Genomic DNA, 23,707 nt, shown 5'->3' on the forward strand with positions numbered 1-23,707 from the left:
GCTTGAGAAGCGCGGAAAAATTCCCGTTGGGCCTCCATCTGTTCCTTCAACGTAGTGACGAGTGAACAGAGAGTGGGGAGGAGGTCCGGGGAATGTCCGCTTGGTGAGTCCCGCCTGGGTGCGGATGGTCCGGGAGACGCCAAGGGGAGACTGCCTCCAATGGACGAAGCTGAGTCACCCACGACGAACGCGCGCGTGGGCACATCTCGGGCTTCCTGCCCACCGGGCATAGAAAGGGTTCCGGCGATGACCCGGCTCGTCTGACGACGGGTGGAAGGTGGATGTGGGGGACCACCTGAGGAGAAGAGGCCGACGCGCTCCGAATCTCCGAACTCGGCTCCTTTGTCCGTGGGGGGGCGGAGCCGCCGGCAGCGTCGCGGGGCCGGCGGACGCATCCGGGAAAAATCTCGTGCCCGGGGGGGGGGGTTCGCGGGGGCGGCTATGTACAACCATTCCGTTTACTACGCTTAGGAGGGGGGAGACAACTGTCCGCGTCCTCCGCCGACGTAGCATCCGGTCAGCGAGAAATACCGCGTCTGCAACCTCGTCCCTGATCTCTGTCCCTGTGAGCAAAGGGCATGGAAGGTCACCGTTGATCACCCGGCTCTTTGTGCGTACTGCGGGATTCCTGAGTAGAAGAGACTAAGGGGCTCTTTGCCCCCCCCCCCCCTTTGTCCGTGCCGGCGTCGAGTTTCGGGGGCAGCCGCAAGCGACCACATCCGGGAAAAATGTCATACAGGAACGGTAGCTAGCGGTGGCGTTGACGCGCATGTCCGGCTACGCTAACCGTCCTGGTTTGAAGGAAGAGGACAACTTGGCCTGAGAATGACTCGAAGTGGCGTTGTACCACCTTCCTGGCGACTGTTGAGTTTCTGGGATGGGCGAGGGCAAGCCGCAAGCGACCACATCCGGGAAAAGCTCGTACAGGAACGGTAGCTAGAGGTGGCCTTAGGCGCATGTCCATCTACGCTAACCGTCCAAGTTTAAAGGAATAAAGGACAACTTGGCTTCCTGTCTACTACGCCGTGGAGGAGGGAGAGAATGCTCGTCTCCTCCGAAGCCGTAGGCCGCCTGCCCATGTTTTTGGGGGGGTGAAGAGGGAAGCCATTTTCTATGCGTGCGCACCTTTCCCCTTATCACCCTGCGGCAAAACCACAACAATACTGGAACCAGATTCCATACTTACAGTGAAGGGTAGGATACCCGGTGGCGGTTAAGGGAATAATACAGGGAATGGAGAAGCACTTAATTCCAGGACACAGGATGGCGTAGGGAAAACCCCGATGAAATCGAAGGACGACGAACTCCTTAGCGTCCTTAGAGTGAGCTGGCGACAATCGAAGCGGATTGCTTGATTTTCGGCACCGACGTAAACATAGAACTAAGTAACGGTTCGCTGCCGCGCCAATAAAGGAATTTGACTGAGAATCGGCCCATTAAGGGGGAAACCGAAAAATAACTAAACATGCAGTAGAGAGATGTTAACGCGGTCACTACTGCGAAGAGAATGGTTATAGTGTGCGAGACTTGTGGTGGAGGGCAAGGGCCCCCCCCCCTTGCCCCAATGGGGCCCCTTACTGAGGATAAGTGTTGCCCAGACCCAGAGTGAGGATTTTAATTTCGCAGTAGAAATATTCGCGCTACGCGAGAGTATCCTAGTGTAAGGAGTACCGAAGAGTTTGTATTCTTCGGAACAAACTTGTAACCACATGGCAGTTGGGAATAGTCCTTCAGTGCTACCATAGCTCTTTCGATGAAGAAATACTGAACTAGTTGTCATGTTCCTTGACGCATCATTGACTCAAAGAGATGCGGATATGGCACCATAAACCATATCCTAGCAAGAGACATATTTACTCACCATCATTATTGAAAATGTGTATGGATGTTGAATTCAACCACTACTAGGTTATCTTAAGCTAGATAATAAGATGTAGGATTATAAACATAAGGAACTTATGATAAATGACCAGTTACAGGAGTTTTTGCTGTGCACACAGCAAAGGAATATATACTAAGGCTTTCCATGGAAGAGATAAGGGGGCATCCAAACAACTATGGCACATGAAAGTAGTATACCTGTGTATATGGTGTTATATTTCTATTAGTCTAGATAAGTAATGACTGATAATTTGTAAGCCTTCTTCACACAAAAATAAAGACGTGAATGGATTGTGTGAAGCCAAGTAGAGGTAGATTAGGATTATTAACATAACTAGTTGGCACTTGCCATTGGCACTTGAGTTGTGTGCTCTAGTATAAAAGGAAAGAGATGCAGGCAATGAAGTCTCCCTTGCTCGCACTCTGTTTATACCCCAACTTCAGTGCAAGTTGAAATCTTATATTTTTATATCATGCATGTAAATTAAGTAGTTTTGTACCTCACCCTTTCTTTGGTCCTTGTGAAGTGAGAAAACCTCTTTAAAAGGCAAATAATCACACTGGCTATTGGATTGAAGGAACTGTTCATATCAAGGCTGAAATTTGATACATCAACTCAAATACAAAGGCTAGTCCATGACAATAGTCTATGCTATATGACTGTGGGGCTGTTTCTATGTCACCTGCTGGTAGAAGAGCAACCACCTGTTGTACATTTAGCTCTCTTAATGTGAAAAAGTGGTGTAAATACATATGATGGAATTAATAAGAGAAAGAGCTTAGGCTTAGTCTGAAAGAGTACAAGTCCCCAAAAACTTGCAACTCCAGATGGAGGTGAGGATGTTGATGGTCTCTGGAGACAAGTACCAGGGAGAAGATATTCTTTAATACCTATAGAAGAAAGGGTAGTGAATGGTGGGATGAGGAAACAAAGAAGGTTGTAGAAGAGAAGAAGCGAGCATTCACAGATTGGTTACAAAAGAGGACAGGGGAGTCATATGAGACGTACAAAGAAAAGAAAAGAGAAGTAAAGCAAAAGGTAAAGGAGGCAAAGAGGAGAGCAGATGTGAAATGGGGTAGGAGTATGACAGAAAATTTTGAAAGTAATAAAAAGATGTTTTGGAAAGAAATTAAGAGAGGAAGAGGAGGCGAATCAAGTAGGGAAGAAAAGGTAAAAGGTACAGATGGAGAGTTGATAATGGAAGAGATGGCAGTGAGGGGAAGATGGGCAGAATATTTTAGGGAGTTGCTGAATGTGAAGGAGGATAGGGAAGGAAAGATAGCTGCAGTGGGAAATGCGAAGAAAATGAGAGTGATGAGTGAGGAGAATGGAGGAGAAATAAGGAAGGATGAGGTGAAGGCAGTTGTTAAGATGATGAAAGCAGGTAAGGCACCTGGTCTGGATGGATGTCATGCAGAATGTCTGAAAAAGGGAGGTTCAGTGATGGTGGACTGGTTGGTGAGGTTATTTAATGTTTGCTGGAGAGAGGGTAGAGTATCGGAGGACTGGAGTAGTGCCTGTATAGTTCCTCTTTACAAGGGAAAAGGGGACAAGTGTGAATGTAGTAATTTCAGAGGGATTAGCCTGTTGAGTGTAGTAGGGAAGGCGTATGGGAGGATCTTAATTGAGAGGATTAGGAGAGGAACAGAAGGAGTAATTGGTGAGGAACAGTGTGGTTTTAGGATGGGTAGAGGTTGTGTAGATCAGATCTTTGTGGTAAGACAGATATGTGAGAAAGCTATAGGAAAGGGGAAGGATGTTTTTTGGGCTTTTATGGATCTGGAAAAGGCTTATGATAGGGTAGACAGAAAGGCACTGTGGGAGGTTATGCAGATTTATGGGATAGGAGGAAAGCTTTTGGGAGCTGTCAAGAGTTTTTATGAGAGTAGTAGAGCATGTGTTAGGATTAGAAATGGAGAGAGTGAGTGGTTTGAAGTAAAGGTGGGACTTCGTCAAGGATGCGTTATGTCGCCCTGGCTTTTCAACTTATACATGGATGGGGTGGTGCGAGAGGTGAATGCTAGGGTAGTGAGTCAGGGATTGGAGATGGTTAAAGAAAATGGAGAAAAGTGGGAGGTGAGCCAGCTGTTGTTTGCGGACGACACTGCGCTTGTGGCAGGGTCAGAGGAGGGATTGAGGAAGCTGGTGGCAGAGTTTGGGAGAGTATGTGATAGAAGAAAGCTAAAGATAAATGTGGGTAAAAGTAAGGTGATGAGATGTACAAGGGGTGAAAGTGGCAGTAGACTGGAAGTGAACATTAAGGGAGAGCGACTGGAGGAAGTGGATAGTTTTAGATACTTGGGTGCAAGTGTAGCAGGAAAAGGTGGAGTGAAGGTGGAGGTAGAATGTAGATTGAGAGAAGCGAGTAAATGCCTTGGTGGTTTAAAGAGTGTAATGAGGAATAGACATTTGGGAATGGATGCGAAGAGGAGACTGTATGAAGGAGTGATTGTGCCAACAGCACTGTATGGGCCAGAAACATGGAACATAAGAGAGGAAGAGAGAAGGAGTTTGAATGTGTTTGAGATGAGGTGTCTGAGAAGTATGGTGGGGGTTACTAGGCTAGATAGAGTGAGAAATGAGGAGGTGAGGAGGAGAACAGGGGTGACAAAGGATTTGGGAGATAGGGTTGATGAAAGAATATTAGGATGGTTTGGACACATGGAAAGAATGAGTGAAGAAAGACTAGTAAAAGAGGTATGGAAGGCAGATGTGGAGGGAGTGAACATGAGGGGACGTCCTAGGATGAGGTGGATGGATGGGGTGAAGGGGGCTTTGGGGAAGAGGGGAATGTCTGTTGAGGAAGGAAGGGAGGGGACGGAAGACAGAGGTGAGTGGAGAATGGTTGTATATGGATGATGTTGTGACTGCATGAGGAGGAATGGGCGGGGGATGGGGGGTGGGGTAGTATGTGTGAGTAATTTTTGACGCAGCCCGAAGGGATTTCTCCCCGTCCTCGCCTTATATGCAAAGGGGGACGGAGAGGGGGGGTCGCCGATTAAATGAAGCGGCCTTGCTGTGGATGTACTGTGTCTTGCGACACTGCTTCTGACCCAGGGCGGTGGGCAGGGTGCAGCGATGACCCGTCATCCAGGAGGTGCTCAGATGAGAGGAAGGGTGGGAGGGGTGTGGAGTGTATTTAGGGATGAAATGGGTGGGAGTGTTTTTGTGCCTTTCCCTTTTTGGCTACCTCCCTTGGAAGGGGGAAAAGGCCTTGGTATATGTATGTATGTATGTACCCATTTTCCAGGACCACTACAATTGACCATTGTTGGTCATGTGAAAAGTTTACATATTTTCTATTCTAACTTCTATGGAAGTATAATTCAAAGACTGTGCTGTGTCTTTCTGCATTCTTTCTGACCTAAGTAAAAGGACATCAGACAGGAATGACCCTTCGGCCAAGAGGAGCTATGAGGAAAGAAACAAGTGGGTGATGGATGGGAGTGAGTGCATGCATTGGCAGGCTACCTTCCTTATAAGAGGGTGTATAGTTACATAATCTAAAGGATACCAAACTCAGGGAAAGGAGAAGGAAGGTTAAAAGGTCAGTCACAGAGAAGCATCAACAACAAATCTATGTAAAGAAAATGGGTTACTCACATTCACAGAGACTCCAGATGGGAAGTCTGTCAGGTTATTTAATGGGTAGTAAAACATCGAAGTTGCCGAGTGAATCATTATAGTATCACCAGTCTTCAATTCTACTTGTTTATGCCAAACACCTGTTTGCATGGCTATGCGAAATTCATTCTGTAAAGAAAATAGTATTTTAGAATATAGACACCTACATTTCCTAAATGAGGGGACAAGGAGGGAGATTCATTGTGTAAAATGAATCAGATGGCCATGCTGTGGATGTGCTGTCTTGATGCATTGTTTCTGACACAGGTAGAAGGCATGGGACAGGGATTGCCCTTCGTCTATATGAAGCTCAGATTAACGAGTACACAAATAGGTGGAAAAGGGTGTGGGATGGGTGCATGCCTAGGCTGCCCAACCCCATGTAAAGGGGTAAAGGGGAAAGGGTGTTTAGGTATATGAGAGGAAGAGGAGGTGAATCAAGTAGAGAAAAAAAGGTAAAAGGTGCAGATGGAGAGATGATAATGGAAGAGACGGCAGTAAGAGGAAGATGGGCAGAGTATTTTAGGGAGTTGCTAAATGTGAAGGAGGATAGGGAGGGAAAGGTAGTTGCAGTGGGAAGCGCTAAGAAAATGACAGTGATGAGTGAGGAAAATGGAGGAGAAATAAAGAAGGATGAAGTGAAGGTAGTTGTTAAGATGATGAGAGTAGGTGCGGCACCTGGATTTGATGGGTGTCATGTAGAATGACTGAAAAAAGGAGGCACAGTAATGGTGGACTGGCTGATGAGGTTATTTAATATTTGTTTAATAGAGGGTAGAGTGCCAGACGACTGGAGGAGTGCCTGTATAGTTCAACTTTACAAGGGAAAAGGGTACAAGTGCGAGTCTAGTAGTTTTAGAGGGATCAGTTTGTTAAGTGTAGTTGGGAAAGCTTATGGGAAGGTTTTGAATGAGAGGAGAAGGGGAACAGAGGAAGTAATTGGTGAGGAACAGTGTGAGTTTAAGTCAGGCAGGGGTTGTGTGGACCAGATTTTTGTGGTAAGACATATGTGAGAAAGTTTTTGGGAAATGTAAGGATGTTTTTTGGGCTTTTATGGATTAGGAAAAGGCTTATGACAGGGTAGACAGAAAGCCATTGTGGGACATATTCCAGATATATGGGATAGGAGGAAAGCTGTTGGGAGCAGTCTAAGAGTTTTTACAAGAGTAGTAGAGCTTGTGTTAGAATCAGAAATGGAGAGAGTGAGTGGTTTGAAGTAAAGGTAGGATTCTGCCAGGAATGTGTTATGTTGCCTTGGCTGTTCAATTTATACATAGATGGGGTGGTGCAAGAGGTAAATGCAAGGGTAATGGGTTGGGGATTGGAGATGATTAAAGGAAATGGAGAAAAATGGGATATAAGCCAGTTGTTATTTGCTGACAACATTGTTTTTGTGGCATAATCTGAGGAGTAATTAAGGAAATTAAGGACAGTTTGGGAAGGTGTGTGAAAGAAGTTGAAGATAAATGTGGGTAAAAGTAAGGTGATGAGATATACAAGGGAAGAATGTGGCAGCAAATTGGAAATGAGTATTAAGGGAGAGAGACTATAAGAAGTGAATAGCTTTAGATACTCGGGTGCAAATGTGGCAAGAAAGGGAGGAGTGGAGGTGGAGGTGGAATGTAGATTGAAAAAAGCAAGTAAACACTTTGGGGAATTAAAAAGTGTAAAGAGAAATAGACATTTGGGAATGGATGCTAAGAGGAGACTGTATGAAGGAGTGATTGTGCCGACAGCACTGTATGGGGTAGAAACATGGAACATAAGAGAGGAAGAGAGGAGTGTTTGAATGTGTTTGAGATGAGGTGCCTGAGAAGTATGATAGGGGTTACTGGGCTGGATAGAGTAAGAAATGAGGAGGTGAGGAGGAAAACAGGGGTGGAAAGGGAGTTGGGAGATAGGGTGGATGAAAAAATATTGGGATATTTTGGACACATGGAGAGAATGAGTGAACATGAGGGAGCAACCAAGGATAAGATGGATGGATGGGGTAATGTAAGAGGCTGGTAGACAAGTGGGTAGAAAGAAGGGTAGATGACAAGTGTTATATTTTTATAGTTTATGTATTTACATAATACATGAAGGAGAGAAGGCTAGGAGTTGCACAAGCTCGCTCTTCGCCTAATGTTTACAGTCACCGGGGACCTGATTTCATTGCTGTACAATGTTCATGTTTATGCATAGAATATGTAAACTAAGTGTGCAGTAAATTCGAGATTGCCTGAGTAAGTAGTATTACATTGCAAAGTTGTAACAGTGGATCTGACTGGAGAAAGGGTGTACAAAATTCAATGGGTTCATGATTGTAAGATCACACCCTTAGGGGAGGTTCTTAAATCTAAAATTAAAGATCATTGGACTATAGAAATCATGATGTCATTGCAGAACTTACCTAGTACCAAATTCAGTGTTCTCGACAGAAATCCCTTAGAGTAACTTAGAGAACCAAGTGTAGTTATGTTCGGGAAAAATTAAGTTCCATTTAATTGCTCCTCTCCTATAAGATAATACTAAGTGGAACTTGACTAAGTTGGATGATCAGAAGGAGAGGGCCTTCCAACTAAAATTGTGAGTGACTATCATAAGTAACAAAGACAGTAGTGAAAAGAAAGTAGAAAGTGAGAAACATACTAAAAGAAATTAAATGCACGAAAGAAAGACAGCAACAAAGTAGTAACAGATGTCAGTAAAAGGGGCATTGGGAAAGGGGGGAATGTCAGTTGAGGAAGGAAGTGAGAAGACAGGTGATAGGGGTGAGTGGAGAATTGTTGTGTATGGATGATACTGTGATGCATGGGAGTGAGTGGGGGATAGGGGGTGAGGGAGTATGTGTGAATGATATTTTGACACAGCCCGAAGGGATTTCTCCCCCATCTTCTCCTTTTCTGCATACGGGGATGGAGAGGGGAGTCACCAATTAAATGAAGAGGCCCTGCTGTGGATGTGCTGTGTCTTGCTACATTGCTTCTGACCCAGGGCAGTGGGCAAGATGCTGGGATAACCCATCATCCAGGAGCCAAGATAGGAGGGAGGGAGGGGATTGAGTGGGAGTGTAGTATGTGGGGATGGAATGGGTGGGATTGGATTTTATACCTTTATTTTTTGGCTATCTCCCTTGTAAGGGAGAAATGGTCATTAGTATAAGTATGTAATTTTGATTAAACTTTCTGCATTAAAGAAAATAATAAATGCAACTTTTCTAAATAATTCAGAACATTATTTAACTATTTCAGGTGAATGTTCCACCTTAAACTTACTTCAAGCAAATCTGATACATCCTCTTCAAATGGAATAGGTCTTGCTTCTAGCTGTCCTTTTCTAAACCAGCTGCACCGTCGAACAGGAGTACAATTCTCATCCCAATAGACACTCATTCGTGATCTGTCACTGATATTCACATCATATCGACCACCGTCTGTAGGCACAAGCTCCTTGCTGTCTGATGATTGCAAAATCAGGAAAAAAATAAGAGGAATATAGATACATACATACATACATACATATACCAAGGCTTTTCCCCCCTTACAAGGGAGGTAGCCAAAAAGGAAAAGGCATAAAATCATTCCCACTCATTCCATCCCTGAATACACTCCACACCCCTCCACCCTCCCTCTTATCTTAGCATCTCATGGATGACGGGTCATCCCTGCACCTTGTCCACTGCCCTGGGTCAGAAGCAGTGTTGCAAGACACAGCACATCCACAGCAAGGCCACTTCATTAAATCGGCGACCCCCCCTCTCCGTCCCCCCATTGCATAAAAGGAGAAGACAGGGAGAAATCCTTTTGGGCTGCATCAAATTTTGCTCAAACATACTACCTCACCCCCCATCCCCCTGCCCATTCCACCTCATGCATCACATCATCCATATATCATCATCTATATGAATGACATGGACGAGGACATGAACTGCTACATGAGCTTCTTTGCTGATGACGCCAAACTGTTAAGGAAAGTAGAAACTGATGAGGACTGTGAAGCACTGCAAGAAGACCTAAATAGGGTATGGAACTGGAGTCAGAAATGGGAAGTGGACTTTAATACTAAGAAGTGTAGCATAATGGAGTTTGGAAAAAGCAAAAATAGAATATCAGGAAAATATACAATTGGAACCAAGGAAGTAAAGAAAGTAGGATCCGAAAAAGATTTGGGTGTAATTATCACGAACGACTTGTCCTATGAGATACAGATTAACAAAATTGTCGGGGAGACTTACAACTTGCTAAGATCAATAAAAGTGGCATTTACATACTTGGACGAAGACATGATAAAAAAAATATTGGTTACATTGACAAGGCCTAGATTAGAGTATGCGGCGACATTGTGGTCCCCCAGTACCAAAAAGAATATAAAGAAAATAGAAAGAATCCAAAGAGCAGCTACAAAAATGGCACCTGCACTTGCAAACCTATCATACGAGGAGAGATTGGCTAAACTGGAATTACCGACACTGGAGCAAAGAAGAGAGAGAGGTGACCTATTGACCATCTACAGAATCATGAAAGGCACAGAGATACTTGATAGAGAGAACTTACTTAACTGGGACAAAAGAAACACAAGAGGACATGGTAAGAAAATAAAAAAACATAGCTATAGAAGAGAACTGAAGAAAAACAGTTTTCCACATAGAGTTTTGGACACTTGGAACAAACTGGATAATGAAATAGTATGCGCAAAAACCATTCATGAGTTTAAAAACAAACTAGACACTGCGAGATACAATGGCGAGACAACACGAGCATAGCTCCCCTTCCCGCAAGATACAACTAGGTAAAAATACAACCATTCTCCATTCACCCCTATCTTCTGTCCTCTCCCATCCTTCCTCAACAGACATTCCCCTCTTCCCCAAAGCCCCCTTCACCCCATCCATCCACCTCATCCTAGGACGTCCCCTCATGTTCACTCCCTCCACATCTGCCTTCCATACCTCTTTTACTAGTCTTTCTTCACTCATTCTTTCCATGTGTCCAAACCATCCCAATACTCTTTCATCAACCCTATCTCCCTACTCCCTTTCCACCCCTGTTCTCCTCCTCACCTCCTCATTTCTCACTCTATCTAGTCTAGTAACCCCCATCATACTTCTCAGACACCTCATCTCAAACACAATCAAACTCCTTCTCTCTTCCTCTCTTATGTTCCATGTTTCTGGCCCATACAGTGCTGTTGGCACAATCACTCCTTCATACAGTCTCCTCTTAGCATCAATTCCCAAATGTCTATTCCTCATTACACTCTTTAATCCACCAAGGCATTTACTCGCTTCTCTCAATCTACATTCTACCTCCACCTTCACTCCACCTTTTCCTGCCACATTTGCACCCAAGTATCTAAAACTATCCACTTCCTCTAGTCGCTCTCCCTTAATGCTCACTTCCGGTCTACTGCCACTTTCACCCCTTGTACATCTCATCACCTTACTTTTACCCACATTTATCTTTAGCTTTCTTCTATCACATACTCTCCCAAACTCTGTCACCAACTTTCTCAATCCCTCCTCCGATCCTGCCACAAGCGCAGTGTCGTCCGCAAACAACAGCTGGCTCACCTCCCACTTTTTTCCATTTTCTTTAACTATCTCCAATCCCTTGCCCACTCCCCTTGCATTTACCTCTCGCACTACCCCATCCATGTATAAGTTGAACAGCCAGGGCGACATAACACATCCTTGGCGAAGTCCCACCTTTACCTCGAACCACTCACTCTCTCCATTTCTAATCCTCACACAAGCTCTACTACTCTCATAAAAACTCTTGACAGCTCCCAGTAGCAAAGAGGAATATATAAAATATAAACATATCTATTGATACAGGTGACCCTAGCAAGTTATGGGGATTTGAGAAAAACAGCTCTTCACATACTGGAAAAATTTGCAAATGCGTACAATACAGAAAGACTTGAGACAATGGACTGACTGAATGAATAGTTCCCATTGTGCAATTCAGTGGTGACCTTTAATGAGCTATTTTTACATTACATTCAATATTCCATGACTGACTTCAGGCATATACATTGTTTAGATCTCATAATAATTTACAGTCTTCTTTACTCTTCTCTGATCTTTCCATCACCTGCAAATATGTTAGTATAGCTTGTACTTTCCATTGTGTCATTTAGATACACCAAAACTATTACAGGTGCCACAAATGACCCTCATGGGATTTTGCTAGTCACCTCATCTTGATCTCTCATCCCTTATTACTGTTCTTATGTACTTGTCTTTCAAAAAATCCTTTATCCATGTAACACCTAGAATATGAGTGAAGTGCATCATGAGGTGTGAGTGAATATACAAGGATGCCAGCATCAGCATCCTGATTATATTTATTTTGTAGTTGTAGCTGAGTGACCCCCATATTCTGTGGTTATAAACATTCTAGATGAAATAGAATGAGTTTAACAGCTGTAACTTTTTATCTTGTAATGCACATATTGTAATGGATCATCATACATTTACCTAATTATAATATACAGCAAAGGAGCAACAGTCATTGAGGCATGTCTCCTATTCTCTAATTTTCTAACATACCTAGACTCAAATTCATGTATGGTTCCAACTTAATGTGTGCATGAATATTTGACTCATATTGAAGAGGTTACGAAACTTATCAAGTGAGTGTTTTTGGCCAACAACACTGTATGGGGCAGAGATATCAATTTTAAGAGAGACAGAGAAAAAGTTTATATGTGTATGAGATGTATGGCCAATAGCTTTCTTCTTAACCCTGTTCTTGGCCTAACTCACACATTTCTCAATACCCCTTCTTGTAACACATATCATGTTTCTCAAACATCTCATCTAAAAAACATTCAGTCTTCCTTTATATCTCATTTATATCCCAAGTCTGTTCCATACAGCAGCATATGTATAATCACTCCTTCAATCATTTTTCTTTGTATTTATTCCCACATACCTACTTCTTTTAACACTGTATTCCACCCAAACATATATTCACTTCCTTCACACTATAATTCACTTCTACAAGCCACTCACCCTTCACAAATTCAAGTTGCCATTATCATCACTCTTTGTACATCTCATAATTACTTTTGCCTACATTCATGTATAACTTTCTTCTCTTATGTAACCTAACTGGTTCACTTCTTATGTCTTTTCATCCTCATAGCACCCAGCACCTTCTCCTACCATATCAAATATCTCCTTTACCACTTCTTTAGTGGATATTGTCCCTAAGGATATAAATGTTCATTAGAAGTAATGAAATACAATCCCACTTCTTTCAAGGTTTTACAATAAAAATGAGCCATACCTTGCCTGTAGCTTTGCTCCAAATTAAGAGAATCGTTGAATGAAAATGGGCGCCATTGTGGAGGACTACCTTCAGCATAGAACCAGTGAGGAACCACAGGATGATACATACTGTGAGGTGCACCCTTGCTTGCCTGAACAGTAGAGAAAATGCTTTAAGTAAAAACAGAGACATACAATCATGCAAAATTTTTGCACTCTGTAACCATTAAAATAATGAGTATTCAGTGAGTCTATTTTCACAAAGAAAATTACAAGACTAATTTTAAACAAGGCAAATAATGTGTACATTGGGTGCTCATCCAGAAACAAATGAGTAGGAAGAAAGACCAGGGAAGAGATGTGGAAAGTTCTAGAGATGTATGCTGTTGGGGAATACGGACTATATATGAGGATAGACCAGGGCCTATGAGAGGAGGGTCATGCAGGTACATTGTTCCGGGGCCCGAGAGCTATGGAGGGGCCCAAGACCAAAAGAACATTTGAGTGTTTGTTACTAACAAACTAGCAATAATGTAGATTGAGTCTAGCAATGCCAGACAAGTTTATTTTGATAGTGTTATTAGAAATTTTGCAAATAAGAGAGCCAGAAAAGCACTTATATAATAGTTAAATGTTTTTTTTTTTAGTTTCTTCCTTGATAAGATTTTACTACGAACATTTAAAGGTCATGTTAAAAAATTATAATATTGTCACATTACTTGAATACCAGTATGTTTGTTTTAACATAATGTTTCATATGATCAATAAATGAGCACTTCTTATTGAAGTTTGATGCACTTTAATTAGCCTCAATTTCTTTTTTCAACTCTTAGGGGCCCCAAGTGGGTTTTGTTCAGCCTAAAAAGATTTCTCTTGGAGATCCTGGGATAGACATACAAGTGAGGGTATACATAAATCATATGGTATTTTGTTGAATGTACCTTCTGTCTAATGAAAACCACCTTGAAGTGATTATTCATGACTTCGGTCATTTCTAGGTCTTCTGTGTATTCTGTATTTCCTTGGCATAGTTTCACCATTTCCTCATTATTTTTAAGTTTACAACTCACATATCTATAGAATAGTTTGGGATGCTCTTTGCAACCTATATATTTTTCTCTGTGTACTACTCTCATTTTTCTACCATTCAGGAAATTTTCCATCCAGTTTAGTAGGTTGCCTTGTATCCCTCCTATGTTTTTCAATTTTTTTAATAACTTTTTGTGGGGAGTGGCAGTATGTGTGAGATAAATTTGACACAGTCCGACGGGATTTCTCCCCATCTTATCCTTTTCTGCATGAGGGGATGGAGAGGAGGGGTCACCAATCTAATGAGGCGGCCTTGCTGTGTCTTGCAACACTGCTTCTGACCAAGGGCAGTGGACAAGATGCAGGGATGACCCGTCATCCAGGAGGTGCCAAGATAAGGAGGGAAGAGGGTGGAGGGGGTGGAATGAGATGGGGATGGATTGGGTGGAAGTGGTTTTTATGCCTTTGTTTTTTGGCTACCTCCCTTGTAAGGGGGAAAAATAGCCTTTGGTATATATATATGTACTTTGTTGAAGGCTTTCTGTGTATTTACCTAGTTATATTTACTTAGTTGTATTTTACGGGAAGTGGAGCTATGCTCCGAATGACCCATTTTTGTATCTCGCAAGATAAAAAAAAGTAGAATATGGAAACAGTGAATGTTCGAAGAAAGAAAAGCAGTGAGTGCATTGAAAAAGGTGTGGCAGGGAAAGAAGATGTAAAGTGAGACAAAAATAGGGTTGGATGAAAGTCTATCATTCACATGCAAGTATCTTGTTGAGTATAGATGATATCTGATATTCTTTGTAGTCTGTATTCATTCTACTCCCTTGCATTTTTGGTGTCATTACTGTATATATAAATCATATATATATATATACACACACACACACACTTTCAACGAACGGACGGCTTGACGAACGCTCTGAAGAAAAGTGCAGATTGTGGATACCAACGCAAAGAGAAGTGCCTTTTTGTATTTGCAGGGGGGGGGAAATTGCTCGTGAGGTAGTGGGAAAGTAAGGAAAGAGGAGAGGGGGAGGGATTGCTGGGGAAATGGAAGGAAATGAGGATGTGGAGGACTTGGCCCAGGCAGACGGGCGTAAGGTCAACATGAAACGACCACCGGACCAGCTCAGTGATGACGAAATGGCAAATAGAAATGTAAAGATTAGAAGTATAGAGAGGAGCAATACAGAAGAAAGTGACGAGAATATGTTCCAGGGATTTAAAGAGGGTGGGGGGGACACAACCCCCCCCCGACTGATAAGACTAGAGGAGAGAGTTGATAAGGTGATCGAGGACTTGGAGCGTAAGTTAGGTAACGTAGACTCCATTTTCCAAAGAATTGAAAGGTTGGAACAACTAGAGAAGGCTAACAGAAACTTAACTGAAGAAATAGAGGACCTAAAAAGACAGTTAGGAAATGTAAAGGAGGAGAATGAGAAATTGAAGAAGAATAGTAATGAAAACAGAGAGAAAATAGCTACAGAAGCTAAAAATTGGAGAATAACTCAAGAAGGGAATAAGGTTTCATTCACTGACATAGTCAAACAGCAATTGAAAGAACATAATGAAGACTCAGTTATTAAAGTGATGAGACAGAAGGAGAATATAGTAAGAGAATTAGCTGACAAAAAGAAATGTATAATTATATTAGGAATGGAAGAGAAACATAACCCAGATAGAACCGCAAGAATCAAGGAGGAAAATGAAAGAGTAAGCAGTTTATTAAAATTAGTCCAGGAAGATGAACCAGAAATTATAAAGGAAATTGAGGAAAAATTCAGACTCGGAAAATATAGTACAGATAAGACCAGACCAATTAAGATTAAATTCAGGTCACAAACAACAGCAGAGAAAATTCTATCCAAGACAGGGAAACTAGCAACAAATGATCAATATAAAAAGGTATGGATAAAAAGAGAAATGAATAAGGAGGAAAGAGAGGCAGAAAAGCAGAAAAGAATTGAAGCTAAGGCAAAAAACGAGGAAAGAACGGAGTCAGAGAAAGAGAGATTCTATTGGAGAGTAGTGAACATGAAAATAAAGCAGTTCGACATACTAAAGAAAAACATAAGGGAAACAGAGAATACAATGGAAGTGGCAGAAAACTAAGAGTGTCTTACACAAATATAGATGGATTGATAACAGGATTGAATGAACTGAATGATTATTTGAAAGAAAAAGAACCGGACATAATGGGAATTGTAGAAACAAAATTAAAAGGCCCACTACCACCCAACAGTGTAGGACATGATACATACAATTATTGGATTAGAAACAGAGAGAAAAAACAAGGGGGTGGAGTTATGTTCCTGACTAAGAAGGATATAAACGTGAAAGGTGTCATATATGGAAAGAATACAGTAGAGATGATTATGATAGAAGTGGAAGACCGAGATAAGAAGAGCAGAAAATTTGTGATCAATTATGTGCCTCCGAAAACAGCCTCATGGGAGGAGAGTGAACATAAAAGTATGTTAGAGGACACAAAGATAGCATTAACTAAAATAATGGAAGACGGAGGAAGAATAGTTATGATGGGCGACTTTAATTGCAAAGAAATCTGCTGGGAAGAAATGACAGTAAAGAGTGGTGATGACTCATGGGGAAATGCTCTACTTGAGATGATTACTGACCATTCAATGACACAATGGATACAAGAGAACACTAGGTATAGAAATGAAGAAGAACCATCGAGGCTAGACTTAATAATTACATCTGAACCTAGAATAGTAGACAAGATTGAATATAAAACACCAATAGGTAAAAGTGACCACATATTGATTGAACTGGAACTTAATGAAGAAAAATATATGAAAAGAAATGAACAATATAGAAAAGGAAGAATGATGTATGAAAAAACAAACTTTGATAAAATAAGAGAATTCTTCCAACAAGAAAACTGGGAAGAAATATACAAAGAAGAAACAACAGTGGAAGAGAAATGGAATATTTTGACAAAAATTTACAAAAAAGGAGTGGAAAAGTATGTCCCAAGACAAAAACAAGAAAAAGAATATGTAAAATGCTGGTACAACAAAAGTTGTAGGGAGTTAAAGGACAAAAGAGACAAAGCCTGGAACAGATGGAAAAAAGACAGAAGACCTGAAAAATGGAAAATATATACTGGTTATAGAAATGAATATGTACAAAAGTGCAGAGAGGAAAAAAGAAAATATGAAAAAGATGTTATAGAAAAGTGTAAAGATCAACCAAAACTATTCTACAGATTTGTAAACAATAAACTGAAAAACAAACAAGACTTAGAGAAATTAAGACAAGGAGGAGTTGAATACACTGAGGAAATGGAAATGGCAGAAATTATGAACAAACATTTTAAATCAGTGTTTACAAGGGAAAATATACAACCTGAAGAGATTGAGTGGAAGGAAAAAGTCCCCCCTATGGAAGAAATAGAAGTAACAAAGAATGAAATATTGACACACTTGGGTAATTTTGATGTCAGAAAATCGCATGGGCCAGATGAAATAGCAAACTGGATTCTGAAAGAATGCAGGAATGAACTGGCAGACAAAATACATAGCATAATAAGCAGTTCCTTAAAAGAAGGAAAAGTTCCAGAAGATTGGAAAAAAGCAAATATAGTACCTATATATAAAGGAGGAAATAAAGAAGAACCTACCAACTATAGACCAGTCTCTCTAACAAGTACAATAGCAAAAATATGTGAAAGAATTATCAAAAGTAGATGGGTAAAATACTTGGAAAAAAACAACGTACTAAATCCAAGGCAATTTGGATTCAGACAAGGACGATCATGCGTCACCAATTTAATATGTTTCTATTCAAGGCTAATAGATATAATACAAGAAAGAGATGGATGGGCTGATTGTGCATTTCTAGACCTAAAAAAAGCTTTTGACAAAGTACCACATAAGAAGTTGCTTAAGAAATTAGAATATGAAGGAGGAATACAAGGTAAATTGCTAAATTGGATGGAAGACTTTTTGCAAGAAAGAAAAATGAGAGTAGTGATAAGAGATCAGCACTCAAAATGGAATGAAGTAATAAGCGGTGTCCCGCAGGGAACAGTTCTGGCCCCAATAATGTTTGCTATATATATTAATGATATGGATGAAGGAATTGAAAGCTATATGAGCTTCTTTGCAGATGATGTAAAACTACTGAAAAGAGTGAAAACTGAAGAAGATTGTGAATCACTACAGAGAGATCTAAATAAAGTACAAGAATGGAGTAGGAAGTGGGAGATGGAGTTCAATACAAAAAAGTGTAGTATAATGGAATTTGGAAAAAGCAAAAACAGAATAACAGGATCATATAATTTGGGAGAAGAAGGAATAAAAAAAGTAGAAAATGAGAAGGACCTGGGAGTCATTGTTATGAATAATATGTCACCTGAGAAACATATAAATAAGATTTTTGGAGAAACTTATAATTTAATAAGAACAATCAAAGTGGCATTTACATACCTGGATGAAGAAATGGTGAGGAAAATCCTAATCACCCTGATAAGACCAAGATTGGAATATGCAGCAACGATATGGTCACCAAGTACAAAAAAATGTATAAAAAAAACTTGAAAGAATACAAAGAGCAATTACAAAACTGGCACCAACACTCTCAAAACTATCATATGAAGAGAGACTACAAAAACTTAAACTACAGACACTAGAGCAAAGAAGAGAGAGAGGAGATTTGATAGCTATTTACAGAATCATGAAAGGCATAGAAATTACTGATAGAGAGAATCTGATAAAATGGGATGACAGAAATACAAGAGGACACGGAAAGAAAATAAAAAAAGACAGCTATAGAAGAGATTTTAAAAAGAACAGCTTTCCTCACAGAGCAATAGACAGTTGGAACAAGTTAGATGAGAAAGTGGTGTGTGCAAAATCAATACATGAATTTAAAAATAGTTTAGATAAAATGAGATATGAAGACGGGACCCCACGAGCATAGCTCCCCTTCCCGTAAAATACAACTAGGTACAACTAGGTAAATACACATTGTCGTCGTAGTGACAACACCTAGTACTTGGTGCTCCAGTGATATAATATGTATATTCACAAAATCATACAACAGTACTTCATTTATATATTAAGTGTATTTATGGGAAGGGGAGTGTTTGTGGACACCCCGAAATGATTATTTAGAATGTAAAAAATGAGAAATAGAAGGAAAATGGAGAAAAGTGTTGTCTGGTCGGAAGATTCCCAAGATGGCCAGCCACCACATTTGAATGTAAACACCTATGCAGAAGCACTTGTTAGTGTGAAACCAAAGCAGAACATAAATCCTGATTATAGATCAACAAGAGGTACCAAAAGATTTTTACTTGATAGTGAGGATAATATTTTTTCTGGATTTATGGGACATGAAAGAAGGCTATTTAGTAGAATTTTAGACATAGAGATGTGAGAAATATGAATACATGGAGAAGAGAAACAAATGAGTTATGTAAAACAAATAATAACTTGAACAATGAAATGGCTGTCTTAAAGAAAGTGAACAATGAAATGAAGGAAGAAATTAGGGTATTAAACAGGAACTGGCAAAACTGAAAGGTGAAAATAAAAATTTGAAGAAAAAAAGAAAAACAAAAAAAACATAAATAATGAAATCATAAGGAAAGAGGTACATGAAAATATTAAAACAATGACCATGGAAGCAGGAAATAGTATAGGAGAAAATGAATTACAACAGCTTAGAAATGATTGGAAAAAGGATAAGGAAGAAGATAAAGTAATTTTCAAAGAAATAGTTTGTCAACAGATGCAGGAGAAGGCCGAAGTGCAGTCATCAAGGTAATCAAACAAAAAGAAAATTTAGTAAGAGACACAGTAGACAAGAAAAAATGTATAGTAATTTATGGTTTAAAGGAAAAACATAACCAAAATTGGTTCCAGAGAGAGAGAGAGAGAAAAAAAAAGATACAGTAGACAAGAAAAATGTATAGTAATTTATGGTTTAAAGGAAAAGCATAACCAAAATTGGTTCCAGAGAGAGAAAAAAAAAAAATAGGACAAAGAATTGGCAAAAAGTGTTCTGAGGAAATAGAGGAGGTTGACCAAGAAATAGACAAGAAAATATAAGAAGTGCAAAGATTGTGTAAATATGTAGAAGGAAAAACTCAACCAATAAAGATTAAATTAAGGTCACAAGTGGCAGAAGTTTTAATAACAGGAAAATTGGCAAGAAGTGAACACTATAAAAATATATGGATAAAAAGAGACAGGAACGATGAAGAAAGGGGAAAATTTAGGATATTAAGAAATAAAGCTAAAGAAAAAATGAGATGAGAATGGAGATAGAGAAAACACAGTTCTATTGGAGTGTTAGATATGAGACTTAAAAGCCACTCTGTCTATTGGTTTATTTCCTACCCTAGCATTAAGGTCTCCCAATACAACTACATTGACATTTCTCCCTAATCCCTCTTTGCACTCATTTAAATCTATCCAAAAAGCCTCCCTTTCCTCTACGCTCTTCTCACAACCTGGCCCATACACACTTACAAAAACTAACATCTCGCTTCCCAGCTTCACCTTCATCCACATCAACCTTGAAGAAACCTCCTTCCACTCCACTACATGCTTACCTATCTCTTCACTTACTAGTATAGTCACCCCTTCTCTCCCTCATCCCCTCTTCACTTCTGAGAACCTCCCAACTATACTCCCAAACTCACACTCGCCCCTCTCTTTCATTTTAGTTTCAATCAAAGCCAGCACATCCATCTTTCTTCTCACAAACATACTACCTATCTCTTCCCTTTAACTCTCATCTGTACTACATCCACACACATTAAAAGACCAAAACCTTAGGGTACTGGTTGGAAAACTCCCAGACCCTCTTATGCTTTTACAGATTGACCTCTCATTAACAGACTAAAAGGGGGGTAACGGTGTCTGTTGATGTGAATAATCCATTGATTTGGAGTGGTTTTTGGGTGGCATAGTGATTGCACAGTGCTAAACAACAGCACCAAAAACACAGCAAAAACACCACAAACACAGCTAATTAACGTCCGTTAATGAGAGGTCAATCTTCACTTTTTTTTAGGAATGTCCCCTTTGGGGCTACAGGTAGTAGGACTCCTAATCCCATCCCCCATCCCGTTTTTTGTCGCCTCTTACAACTCAAGTGGAAAGACTTGGTGGTAGCATTCTTTCCCCCCACCATAGGGTAGGCGAAAAAAGGAAATGAATACTCAGAGAAATGGTACAGGACAGTAACAAAGTGTTGGGGGACAGCATACCGGAGGGACAGTTGTAGTTTAAAAGTGTCATCATTTCTCTATGAACAGAGTTTTCCTTTATCACAGACGAAATGATGTTTGGCTCTGATCTGTAGGGGCACCCCATATAGACCCTAAAGTATCAACTGCATGCTACTTTGCCACAATAACATGCAGCCAATATCCCAAATGGAGTAAATACACACACACAAAACAAAATAGTCAGAGAAACCTTCTGGAGGCTGATCTCTACAGGTTGTAGATGAAGAGAAAAGAGTATTTGTGTGTGATATAGGTATTTGGGTGTGGTTTTGATGTTTCTTGGCATGTGTGGATATTTTGCTATGTGTATAGTGGGCATGCTGTGTTTGTGGAGGCTGCAGTGTTTGTGTGCCTTTCATGTCAAAGTGATCCTTGACTTTGAGAACTTTTGTTTCATGGTGTAAATAGTTTTGTATGGTCTGTTTGGTCTTGTGGTGTCTTAGTGAGATTAGGGCCTATGCAGGGTTTGCATAATTCATCAGTGATGTATGCATTGTTTGTATTCTGTGGTAATAGTTTCTTTTTTATTGTCCAAATGTTGTTCCTGCAATTGATTTAAGTGCGTTAAGTCTCGATGTGCACTTTGTCCTTATGTTTGTGATGTGCTGTTTGAATTATATGGATGTATCATATGTTATGCCAAGAATCTTGGGTGTATGTGTTGACAATGAGGCAAGGTATGTATTTGTATTCCACTGTCCAGGTGTCTCAAACCAATATAACACAGACAACAAACCAAAGTTTCTCCCCAGATAGATCTATGGGAGGGCCTGGGAACACTGCCAGCCACTGTGAGGCTGCAGACTGCAGAGGATAGAATGGAAATGCATGAAATCTTAATGTAAAGAGCAGTACAACAGACTCTACACTTACCATGTTCTCAAATGATGAAGGTATAACTGTAGCATAACTGGGAGCAGGGTCTGCAGGACTTGTAGGAACTATGGCAGCTGCTGGTGCTTCCTCATGAGAACCACCCGACACTACTGAAGAGATAGATGCAACAGAGCTGTTCGGGGCTGGTACAGGAACTGACGGGTAAGTAAGTGCTGTACCACTGGATGCAGACATACTATATCCTTCTACATGACTATGGCCACCTAAGCTATGAGGATAGGTAGGCTGGGCTGCTTCAACTGGGGGTCTAATAAAGGGCTGATTAGTTAACTGGGATGCTGAGAAAGGTGGTAATATTTGCTGTTTGTTCTGAGATGGGAGTGGGGGGGCCTGGAAAGGAGTGGTAGTTTGCCTCACTGAACCCTGACCAGGTGGGACAACATACTTGGCATTGGGCCGACGCAGATGTCCAGATCCTGGAAAGACCCACAAATCTGTCACCACACAAATAACTCAATACAGCTGCAAATAACAAAACAGATGTTACAGAAAACCACACAGCACTATAGAATAAAAAGCAAGGAAATGGAAACTGTAGGAGAAAACCCAAACTAAAATCAACAAAACTCAAGCACAAAACAAAATAAAACTAGTATTCCCAAAATGCAACAAACAAAAACATGAATTAAATTTATGTAACAGTGCACTGAGACATATCCAAGAAAGCTGTACTGTATTCTAGTTAAATGCAAAGAAGTCAGACATACCTTGGTAGACTGGTGGAGCCATAGGTAGTTGTGCACCTGATGCAGATGCAGAGCTTGACAGTGGTGTCAAATCCGGAGGTCTAACAGGAGGTTCCATTGATAAAGGTGAACTTACTGGAGCTTGCCCAAATGGTAATGGGGGTACAGGTGGTGGAACTTGATACCTTTGTGGCCCAAAAGTTTCCAAACCCGAGGAAAATACCGATGAGGTATTGGGTGGTGGAGGAGGAAAAGCAGGGGTAAAAGCTGGTGGTGCAGCTGGGGGAACAACTGGTGGCATAGAAGAGGGAGGTGCAGGCGAAATTGAAGGGGTCAGTGCTGGTGACACATTTTGGGGATGTGTAATTGATGAAGGGGGAGGTCCTGGTGAAACTGAAGGAGTCAGTGCTGGTGACACATTTTGGGGATGTGGAACTGATGAAGGGGGAAGTGCTGGTGATGAAAGAGATGAAGTGGGAGGAAGTGAAGGTGAGGAAGAGGGTGGAAGTGTTTGGGTTGAGGAAGAGGGAGAGAGTCGCTGATACGATGACGATGATGAAAGACACTGCATTGAGGATGATGGAGAGACTCCCTGTGATGAAGACATTGCAGCTTCAGGAGCAAGTAGATGTGCTGCAGCACTGCTAAGTTCTTGGGAATCCATAGAAGGTCCACCTCCAATTTCACTGAAAGGATCAGCATCTGATCTATCTCCTAAGAACCACCCAGAAATTGTCTTCACATCTTGATTTGAAGAGCCATCTGGTTCCTGACTATTCGTCTCTGAAAAAAAAATAAAAACTCATATCATTATAAAAACAAAATGTATAGGACCAATGACAAGTACCTACAAGTGGTGGTCCTTCAACATGTCTGAAAGAATCATCTTTCTTTTGTCCATCAAAACCACTCAATATTTGTGATGTTGATATCCAAGTGGGCAATGGTAAATACAGACTTTTGGAAAAAAAAAAAAAAAAAAAGGAGGTGGAGCTATAATTAAGAAATGATATAATGATGGCTAAAGGAATCCAGACTGAAGGAATGGCTAAAGCAATAAACTG

General features: G+C 40.8%; 1 protein-coding gene across 3 annotated transcripts in view; it reads right to left on the bottom strand.

The window, feature by feature from the left end:
• LOC143035284 (triacylglycerol hydrolase DDHD2-like) overlaps positions 1-23,707 on the bottom strand; it is a 59,516-nt gene that overhangs the window by 23,495 nt on the left and 12,314 nt on the right. Inside the window, exons 2-6 of one of the 3 annotated variants that reach the window (XM_076202152.1) lie at positions 22,665-23,426; positions 21,934-22,373; positions 12,781-12,913; positions 8,764-8,945; positions 5,486-5,635 (exon numbers count right to left, since the gene is read on the bottom strand). In XM_076202152.1, coding sequence (XP_076058267.1) covers positions 5,486-5,635; positions 8,764-8,945; positions 12,781-12,913; positions 21,934-22,373; positions 22,665-23,426 — 1,667 coding nt within the window. The remainder of the gene's footprint in view (positions 1-5,485; positions 5,636-8,763; positions 8,946-12,780; positions 12,914-21,933; positions 22,374-22,664; positions 23,427-23,707) is intronic. The other 2 variants (XM_076202154.1, XM_076202153.1) reach the window with 2 other exon arrangements.

Source organism: Oratosquilla oratoria, chromosome 18 (assembly GCF_046742065.1).
Source record: "Oratosquilla oratoria isolate Oo_2021 chromosome 18, ASM4674206v1, whole genome shotgun sequence".
Classification (NCBI taxonomy): domain Eukaryota; kingdom Metazoa; phylum Arthropoda; class Malacostraca; order Stomatopoda; family Squillidae; genus Oratosquilla; species Oratosquilla oratoria.